Source organism: Engraulis encrasicolus, chromosome 1, assembly GCF_034702125.1.
Source record: "Engraulis encrasicolus isolate BLACKSEA-1 chromosome 1, IST_EnEncr_1.0, whole genome shotgun sequence".
Classification (NCBI taxonomy): domain Eukaryota; kingdom Metazoa; phylum Chordata; class Actinopteri; order Clupeiformes; family Engraulidae; genus Engraulis; species Engraulis encrasicolus.
Window position 1 is genome coordinate 40,326,462 of NC_085857.1, and position 10,732 is coordinate 40,337,193.

The 10,732-nt window shown below is 41.4% G+C and overlaps 1 protein-coding gene across 1 annotated transcript in view; it reads left to right on the forward strand.

Moving 5' to 3' along the window:
- Positions 1 to 10,518, forward strand: part of LOC134451587 (uncharacterized) — a 34,117-nt gene extending 23,599 nt beyond the window's left edge. Inside the window, exons 9-17 of the mRNA XM_063202096.1 lie at positions 182 to 386; positions 2,062 to 2,335; positions 2,530 to 2,707; positions 5,130 to 5,206; positions 5,748 to 5,928; positions 6,234 to 6,488; positions 6,587 to 6,758; positions 8,721 to 8,869; positions 10,071 to 10,518. Coding sequence (XP_063058166.1) covers positions 182 to 386; positions 2,062 to 2,335; positions 2,530 to 2,707; positions 5,130 to 5,206; positions 5,748 to 5,928; positions 6,234 to 6,488; positions 6,587 to 6,758; positions 8,721 to 8,869; positions 10,071 to 10,261 — 1,682 coding nt within the window. The 3' untranslated portion in view covers positions 10,262 to 10,518. The remainder of the gene's footprint in view (positions 1 to 181; positions 387 to 2,061; positions 2,336 to 2,529; positions 2,708 to 5,129; positions 5,207 to 5,747; positions 5,929 to 6,233; positions 6,489 to 6,586; positions 6,759 to 8,720; positions 8,870 to 10,070) is intronic.
- Positions 10,519 to 10,732: the final 214 nt, after the last annotated feature.

The window sequence follows — 10,732 nt, forward strand, 5'->3', positions numbered from 1 at the left end:
CAACACAGTTTCAATGAGCAGCATAGCTGCAGTACCTTTTTTGACCATTTCCTGCACAGTGTACCTTTAAAGCAAATTCACCTTGATCAACTGATGTGTGTCAATCCTGGTCTGCATGTACAGTTGCCATGTTTGAGCCCCTGATTAACCTTATGGGAGACCCCGTTTTCTCTTGTCTCAGAAACACAGACATCTGTGGTCTACAGTGATGCCTGTGCCAGCACTGAATCGGAGACGATCGAGAGATTTCCCTTTGATCCCTACGAGAGACCGAGCAAGAGGCCACGTCTGGACCTGGAGGAGGACCCTGAGAACCTCTTGGACAGCAGCTCATTGATGGACATCGGGGAGACAGTGACCATTTTGGCCGAGTCTGCAGATTTGACGTGAGTTGACTTTCGGATTGTCCATTTTGCATTTAGTTGATGGATTAAATTATTTTGCTTGTGTTTAGTGAGATACACACAATCTTCGACTAATCGTTTCATTTAATTCAATGCTTTTTTACTTACTTTACTAATGCTTTATTACTTTTTTGAAACCTAAAATTGCCCAGCACGTATGAATTGGACGTTGTATCTCGACGTTGTATCTCGGAATAAATAAGCTACTATCATGGTTTAAAGCTCATTGTGAGCTCAAGGACCTAATTTTAACAGTTTCTTTCACTGCTAGAGCAGTGGTTTTCAAAGTGGGGGGCGGGGACCCCTGGGGGGGCGTTAGGAGGTGGTAGGGGGGCCGCGGCAGGATGGCAGGAAAAATATAGCACAACCAAAAATAAGTAATTGAATAAACTGAATAACATGCAACAAAAAAAAACAGAAATAAGCTAAACAATATTCCTATTCGCATTCCTATTGATATTATTTTATATCCCAGTGGGACACTGCCTCACAGGCCCTCCACTATGGTTGTGAAAGGGGGTCCACACAAAAAATATTGTGGCGCGACCCATGTAAGGAGGGCCTTGACTAGAATGCACCGGTATATTGGGGGCCTTGTCATGGTAAAGTTTGGGAACCCCTGTGCTAGAGCACTTGAAAAATTAATCGTTTGACTAATCGACTATTCGAAAAAAATAGTTGATAGATTAATCGGAATAATCGTTTGGGACAGCCATAGTTTGAATTTGATCCTAAGAGTTTTATGTAACCTGTGAAGATGTGTAGCCGTGACAGGCAAGTCTGGCAGAGATGCAGGTCCACAAGAAGGTTTGCGCAAAAGTTGAGAGTTGTTTTTATTTTTTCCACAGCCAAAATCTGTGCACTTATTTACAGTGAGATAAACTAAAGTCAAAAATGCAAATAAACAAACAATGACACGAGGGTCAAAAGAAAAGAGAAAAATTAACTAACAAAAAGTTTAAGCAACTAAAGTCAAATCAAAATAAAGTGACTCACGGTACTTCTGAGTTCTGAGGCTCTCACTAACATACGTGTGCACTGTGCGCGCATGGCTGGCCTCCCACTAACTGAAAACACAGGACATTTTAAAGACAGATCAATTCTTCCTACTAATTGGCACAAACCCTCTCGCTGTGAAATTACTCACATGTTTAAAAGCAGGCGTTTAAAAGCAGTCCAAGTTTCTCAGCAAACCACATGATGAACAGTAAAGGTTAAAAGCATACATTTTAGCGATCTCAGTTCATGGTATAATCAGAGATTCTTTAAGTATAGAGATATGCCAACATAATGGGTTTCTATGGCTAACGTGACCAGGTTCCGGTCTGCCTAAAGGGGCGTGTCATAATGCTCCTACAATGAATAGAACAGTCCCCCCCTTCCCCCTTGCGACAGTAGAACCCGGAAACAATAGGCTAGCGGAACCTCTCTCTTATCTACTCTCTCTGGTATAATCATGGTCCATTCAAACATTAAAAACAGTAGCCATTTCCTGGCTGGTGGTCATGTGACTCTGTCACGTGATGCGAAGACGCAGAGTCACAGCATCACATAACCATATATAGTGATCAGCTGTATGTATTTTTATTATCTATGTGTCTGAGGTTACCATTATGAATATAGTATACTATACATTCTTATTTATTATTTGTAACAGAACTTCGCATACACCTGTCCAAAAGATGTCTACGTATATCGTCTACGAATCCTGCTTAAGGGAGCTGTTTTCAGAGTGTCCTGACTGCAAGATGAAAGCAGATGTCTGTACAAGACGTGTGGGCACATTTGTGATGGTGCAGCAGCACTGTCAATATTGTCAGCATTCTCGACGATGGAGCAGCCAGCCTGTTCTTGGTAGCACTCCTGCAGGGAACCTACAACTGGCTGCGGCCATTTACATCAATGGTGCATCTTTCACCAACACCGAAAAGGTAACGGATAGACAACATTGCACTTTCCACAATAGTGCCATGCTAAATTAAACCCTTCGGATCAAATTCAGACCCATTCACCATTTATCAAGCATTACGTAAAACAATAAGGTTATTGTCAGAAATAATTTTGCTTCTAGAAGTATGCCTTCATATCTGTAATCTTGTGTTTTACCCCTCCTTTACTGTCTTAGATTTTTAAGACGATGAACTTGAAGATGTTGTCCTACAAGACCTTCCAAAGACACGCCCGTATGTACATAGAGCCAGCTATCGTCCACAAGTGGAGGACGACCCAAGATGGCCTGTTGGCAGAGCTTTCTCAACAGCACCTCATCCATCTTCGTGGAGACATGAGGACAGACTTTCCAGGTACATAGTAGAAGCCACTGAATTGGTAGCATGCTTCCTCGACTACACCATGCAAAGTCTGACAGTACCTTTTCCCAAAAATGGCTCAGGCATTTAGCACCCATTCCTGCAGGTGCTTCAGGCATCAATGGGTTAACTTGAGGGAAGGGGGAGACAGGAGAGTTATCAATTGAAAAGGAACATCTGTTTGCTTTGGATAGGTTGGATTTGGAGCCCACTAGTAGAACTTCAGTTTTGTCACTATTCAGTTTTTTAAAAAAATGAGGTGAACCTTGATTTGATTTCAGATAGGCACGCACGTGGTGAGGGAAGGGGAGGGAGATTGTCAAAGGGTTTGGCAGATAAATGGAGCTTGGTGTTGTCCACATAGCAATGGATATTCATTTTAAATTTGCGGAAGATATGGGGCACCTAAGTCACGCCTTTCTACTTCCGAGCCGTCGGGCTGAAGCTCTCAACATTTTGAATGGAAGTAAATGGAGCGAGTCAAGCTAAATCCTCATCCCGTTCGGCATGTGCTGATTTCACATATGATGGCAGTGCATTTTTAAGATTTGGATTTGTGTCACAAGACCACTCATTTTCGGCGCGCAAGAAAGGTTATTTTAACTTTTGAGGCTACAACGTGCGCCTCGCATATTTGACGTGAACCGAGGCACAGCCAACCCTACTGCTGCTCCGCGACTTAAGTGGCTGCACGTCGGACATGCGACTTCTGTTGTGTAGTCCAAATAATTACTTATTTTTGTACGCACGAACTCAAAAATCACTTCCCAAGTGAAGTCAACAAGCACACCATTGGTCATCATTAATTCTGAGGTACAGCATATTTATTTATTAACTTTATTACAGGCTCTAGGCCCAATAGGCAGACTCGCATCATAGTATACATAAAACACAATACAATATAAAAATAGGCAGTAAAAGAAAAGGAAGAGAGAAAGAGAAAAAAAAAAACAAGCAATAATGCCTAAGCATATACAAACATATCTGTCATGACAGTCTTAAAAGGCAGCCATACCAATGCTTCCACATATGGGTCGTTTCACGTGAAATCAGCCACTTTGGGACCCGACCGACACAGATTTGAATCATACTTGCTGTGCCTGTTTAGTAGCAAGGTAGCACCCCAGAACTGCTTTTGTGTGAATCTGACACCAATATTAAGGGAGAAACAGACGATCAAAGGTTTACATATGAGGGTAGGACACTATGCATTCAGCCTTGATGATATCAGTCAGTGTAAGTCACAAAAAGATGTCTGTGGTGTTAATTGAAAGCTTTTTTCTGGCTCTACAAATTACACAAACAGCATGGAATACAAGAACCCTCAGAATATGAATCATCATCATAAATTCATACATTTAAAAATTAATATCGAAAAAACTTATATTTTAAAATTGCCAGTTCTTTGTCTAAACATAGCCTGCAATGTCATGAACAACGCCAGAAATGCTGGTGTTCTGCTCTTCGACGTAGTTCTGAGCAGGCGAGTCTAGTTCCAACGATGATGGTGTTCAGAGACGCGTCTGAGCGATTTCAGCCTTGCTGAAGCACCCTCAGATAATCACCTGTTCTCTGCAAGATGCAGTTGTTTATGGACCTCTCCAGGTCTCTAGCTAACCATTGAATGACCAGGTGTTAGATTAGATGTGAAATTTGGCCAAGGAATTGGTGATGATGTGAGGGCAAGGCTGAAAGCAAGGCTGAAATCGCTCAGATTAATTTTTGCAAGCGGCACGTCTTTAAAGCCACATACAAAGTTACCTTGGGCCAAAACATGAACACTGAGGACAGTTTTTAGAGAAGGACAATGATCAAGAGGAGGCTGGATGGTCAAAAGCCATCAACCCAAGTTCAGCAACTTGAAATCTTGCTCCAGGCCTGGAATAAAGTCATCCAAGAACAATGTGAAGGACTAATGGAGCGCATACCAAAACGCATGAAAGCTGTGACTACAAATCGGGCTTATTCCACCAAATATTGATTTCTGAACCCTTCCTAAGTTAATACATTACTAATATAACTAATTGCTAATATAATTTCAATTATTATCAACTTGTTTTCTTTGCCTTTTTTGAGATTTGGAAACATTTCATCTTGTGTGTTATTTCGATCATTTGAGATTCTAAAAATGAATGATCTAAATGACAATGTTTTCTTTCGAAATTCGGAGGAAATGTTGTTGGTAGTTTATAGAATGAAAAGTAGCAATGGTTGTTTTACTCCAACATATACCTGTCCATAGCAAAATCAGAAAAAAATAACATTTTGATCTCCCAATTTTTGCCAGAGCTGTATGTAATGACACTGTAATTTTCCCCAGGGATCAATACATTTATTGTATTCTATTGTATTATATTGTATTGTATTCTCTATTCTATTATATTCCATTCTACTCTATTCTATGTGTTTTGGCCAGGCCGTACTGCCAGGTTTGGCAGCTACACCATGATGGACCTCAGAAATAACAAAGTCATCGATATTCAGCTAGTTGAGGTAAGACATGAACATACGGTACTTGTTTGGTTGTTTGTTTTTTTATCAATTGAAATGAGATGCTGAGTCAGTGTTGTACTTGTTTGTACTGTATCTTGCTGTTTTGGATGATTTCACTGTCGAGGAGAAGAGTGAACATGCACGTGATGTGATGTGTGTTTGGCACCCCCTGTATATGACCCAAAACACTGCGGGCAGACAGACTGTCAATCAAACTGATAGTCAGGGTCCACGTTATTTTCTGGAGTTTTGATTTTGGTATTATCTCTCTCCATGTTAGGACACACCTATCATTACTGATCGTGTCTTAATAAGTTGTGGGTAAACATTCAAAACCAGAAGGGGACTTCTGTCACCTCTGTGTATACCGTATCCTTTATCACGGTTGATCCCCGTAGTTATACTGTATATGCGACCACAGATGTGTTTTGAAAATGAACAACACTAAGGCTGTCCACAGTAGTCATAATATCAACAGAATTTCTCCTCAAAAACGTTTTTTTTTATTTCATTTTACTTTTTTTAACTGTGTGATGATTAGAGAAGTGAGGTTGGTGCCAATGAGAGCATGGAGACAAAAGGCCTGGGAAGGAGTCTCACTCTCTTGAAGGACCATGACGTGAGACCTGACACCGTCGTCACAGAGGCTCGACCGGAGATAGAGGAGTTCCTCAGTGAGGCCACCTTCACACACTACTATGATGTTAGACACGTCGAAAAGGGTACGTTGTCTGTTTTTAGCGTATTTATTTTGGCGGGTTAGTCACTGTTGAAAAAGGTACTTTGTTGGTCTGTTTTAAGCACGTTTATTGGAGTGGTTTGTCACTATTGTTCTGCTCATATGTGCAGAGGCTCTTTGAATGTCTGCAGTTTGGTCACAACCGCACAATCCCATAGGCTTTCTGAACCGTGCATTGTCAGGGTAAACCTTTCAATGTTTTTGTGTGGCTTGTCAGGAACAGTCTGGTGCGTGTCAACTACATGCTTTAAGTCTGTACATGTCTGATCTGTTGTGTTGTTGTTGTAGGACTTTCCAAGAAGCTACAAACAATGTCGCATAAGAAATTCTTCCTAAGTCTGAAGAAATGGTTCCCCACCATAAGAGAACACCTGTATTGGACAGCAGAGACCTCCACCACGGGACCGGAGAGAGAAGCAAAGTGGCGATCACTCATGTATCGCGTTCGAAATGTCCATGTCCACAGCGACCCGCGATTCCCTCAGGACGGTCTGCACACGTCACGAAAACGGCAGAGGAATCCACCGCAATGGCTGATAGATGGTGCGTTAACAGGAGAAATCCTTGAGCTTGTAAATTTGTAAAGTTGTTTTACATATGAGGGACTTTCTTTTATACTTGGAACTTTTCTTCTCCTAAAGGATCGGAAGCCCTCTCAGAATTGAGGAAGGTACTAGGCACTGAGAAGATTGTGAATGATATATGGAAACTCAGCCCTCATCCCCACACAACTTCACTTGAGGATTTCCACACTGTGAGCAAGGGATTTGCACCCAAAAATGTGATTCTTCCCTATCAAGGAAGACTATGCAGGTAAATTAAGTATTCTAATGTCGACACTGAAGAATTACAAGAACAGTCAATGTCTCAAAAAAGGTTTAAATGAACAGTTTCAATACCATGTTTCAACAATAAAGTGTGTTCTTCTCTTACCTGAGATGAGTTCCATCTGACCTGCACCGTCTTCGTACGTGGCCCCAGTCAGCAACATGCTCGGCACAAACTCGTTATTATGAGCTTGGCTCAGCTTTGCCTTAGTTGCCGTAGTTGTACAAAATGAAACATGGCAATTTCCTATCTAGATACAGAAATGGCACCGTAATGAAAGGCATAGCAACACATTCTGAGCACTTCAGCGAATGGATATCTTCACTTTTAGTCCTCTGGCACAAAGGGGGAGGGGGAGGGGGAAGCGGGGGAACTTAAGGGCAGATTATAGTTCAGCAACGGCGCCCATAGGTTCTGGTCGCTAACCACTGTTGATGTTATACATCTGCGCACAAGGTCTCATGTCGTTAGCCACATTTGGCTACATAGCTACAAGGCTACAGTACAGTAGTCAGACTGCAGACATTGTGCCGCGAGTGCTAAACTGATGTATTGTTCGTTTGTTTCATTGTAGCTTCATTTATTTACACACACTAGAAAGAAAGCGTTCGTTTTTCACAGAATATTGACAGTTTGGCTCTCGTAAACTACCGGAGAACTAACACGAGAACACGGAAGTAGCGAGACGTCCAATCACAGCGCCTTTTCTCTGCGACCTTCGCAACCGTTTGACATGTAGTCAGGATTTTCTTGAGGCGCAGGACGACTGTTGCAGAGCCTCTGCGCGGGGGGCGTGGCCGCGCACAGACGGTCAGCGCCAATAAGTATAAATTGGCCTTAAGGGTGAAGATATCAATGTGCAGAAGTTGAAGTGCTCAGTCTCTGAAGGCTGCATCTGTCTTCAAACCACAGCTGGAGGGGTGCAAACCTACTTGTACATTTTTGTGTGCAATTCCTGGGTTCAAAAAAAGTGTCCATGGCACCCAATCTTTGGAGGGCCTCATCTCCAAAGCTGTTAGAGGTAGGATGCTAAAACTTCAATTGGCATCAAAAGGCTGCCTGCCTCACGCCCAACGTGTAGTTTCGTGCAGCTTAATGAGCTCTGCTGCTAGGTCTGGGAGAGCATGCATTGGCTTCACCTTCAGAAGGCATGGCTTCATCAATCATTTATCCGTCCCTCCCATTAACAAATTTCTTCAAAAACGTTTTTTTTCTGTTAATGTCTGAAGAGTCACTATAGTCTGTAATCTGTCCTTAATACAAGCCGCCATTGATATTGAAACATTAATTATTTTCTGGCTTGAGACATTCTCATCTCAGTATTCCAGACGTATGTGTATGACACGCACACACACACACACACACAGGTCTGTTTGGTACCTTTTGGTACCTGTTTGGTACCTTTTGGTACCTGGTTCTAGTCTGTGCAATATCAGGAACATTTAAAAGAATCACTCGGAGGAGAGTGTGTGAATTGACCCCTACTGTAATGGGCATTGTTTGTCACTCCCTGGCCTTAGGAACTTGAAAAGGTGCACTGTGTAGAATTGTGGCCAGAGTAGGTATTGCAACTCTGCTGCTCATTGAAACTGTGCTGCCTATGGGCAAATTTTATCTTTCCATTAATGTTTACAAAGTAATAAAGTAATATTTTCAAGTATGACTAAAGCACAGTAAGCCTTGTTGCTAAAAAAAATGTCTATTTCTTGACATTCAAAATGGCAGATATGGAGAAGATCCCCCTTTTCATGTATGAAAAGTGCAATTTTCCCAGTCATAATGATACTTAGAAATTGATAGTGGTGGTAAATATTCATGAAAAAGTCAACATTTGTGAATGGGCAGCATGCATTCTGCAATTTACTAAAAATGTTACAGTTACAGGGTTTGAGGAAATCAGAATTCTTACAAATTTGAACCCAATATACTACTTTATGTCCCTCCAAGGTTGTATTTGGCAGCGCTGCACTTTAATGAAAACTCAGGCCGTCCCCAAGCGACCTCAGCTGATGGTGAGCCCCTGTTCAGGGTGGCGTTTCCCAAGTCCCAGACAAGAGAATGCACAGACAAGCCTGTGATGGTGGAGCCAACATACCGTAAGTATTTGAGTACTAATATACGGTACATTTATTTATAAGAAACAATATTATGAACATACAGTAGATAGATACAACATGTAATGTTACACAAGTTGTATGGTCACCGGCCACTTAATCAGGTACACTTTCCTAGTTGCAGGGCCTAGGAGAGTAACCCTCTTCACTTTTTGTGGAATTAGAAATTGGCACCTGATCAAGAACAACGATGTGCCCATGAGTAATCATTGTCAATATAAAGTTAAATGTTTTATTTCACTTAATATTCTCATTCTGTTGGGACTTGGCACCACCAGTACATTTTGTCTGCCTTTCTAGCAACCGTGCTGTATTGGTATTAAGGTGCCCAAAGTGTGCCAACCAAATATCCCCCCACCATATTACACCACAAGCCTGAACCGTTCAAACAAGGCAACATGCTCTCAATTCTGACCCTACCATCCGAGTATTGCTGCAAATTGAGCGACACTCATCAAACCAGACAATAGCTATGTTTTAGACCTTACGTTTTTAATTCTGAATTAATAATTCAGACATAAATGAAGAGCTCTTTTCCAAAATGAGATATATCCATTTTATAGAATGTTGGGCAATTTACATTTTTGTATTGGGCAATCCACTGAATTGCATTACAAAATGCATTGTATAGAGGTTTAAAAAGCATGTTCTCAAAACATTTGAATGGCAAGAATTCACACATAGATAATAGGACTACTTATCAGTCAATTCCAATATTAAAATGCAAATAGTCAAAAATGGTGGATATAGCGTTTTGGAAAAGAGCTCTTCAAATAGTTCTGTGGAGTTTACTTTGATCTTACATTTATTTCTGAATTGTTAAGTGTTACACGATGTTTTCAATGCTGAATTAAGCTTTATTCAGAATGAAAGCGAGTTAATTCGGAATTGAATTTGTCATGTGAATGTAGGGACTGTTTTTCCTATCTTCTTTTGCCCAACTTTGAGCCAATTTCTTCTCCATTCTGATGTTAAGTTTGTACTGCAGCAAATCGTCTTTACCATATCTACAATCCTAAATGAACTGAGTTGCCACCATGCGATTGGCTGACTAGAGATTTGTGCCAATGACTGGTTGCACAGGTGTACCTAATATAGTGGCCAGTGAGTGTATATCCATCAGCAACAGCAAAAAATAAAACAAGGATGTTGCAGATGTTCAATTTGATATTTTTTTTCTTAGGTTATGAGGAAGAGCTGGTGGACTTGGTGTTTGACAAGGTCTTCACGGACCCCACTCCATATGTGGAAGAGGTGCTGAAGATCCCCAGACCTCCAGATGTGCCTTCACGCTTTGACCAACCGTGTAGTCAGGATGTTGTATCCGGCTACGTCTCCGTTATCAATCGAGGAGGCAGGCCTCCCCTCTATTGACCTTCCCCCGAGAGAACTTTATTCCAAGTGAGAAGGAAAGTCACCGGAGCATCTCTGATGTGGAAGATTCATGTGTGAACTTTATTCCAATGCCTCAGCAGCACAGCGCCAGAGGGCAGCTACAGTTTGGACAGTTTTTATATTGTTGATCTTCTCATCTATTTTTGTATTATTTAGTCCTAATTGCCATTACAGGCTGAAGAAGAGCATTCAAGCCCAAAACTTTCATAGTCGAATAAAAAAGCAGAAGTCTGAGAGTGCTGTCCTTGAGTTCTTTCATTCATCTCTATGCTTTATGCTCAGGATTCATCACCCAATAACACTCCACTTCCTTTAATAATCATAATTTCCGGTCTATAAGACAAGTCTTTCTGCTTTGTTTAAATAATGCGGCGCAGAAGTCACTCCCATATGCTATGTCGTGGACACAATTTCCAATCAGTATGCTGGTCGCATTGCGCATGCTTGCTG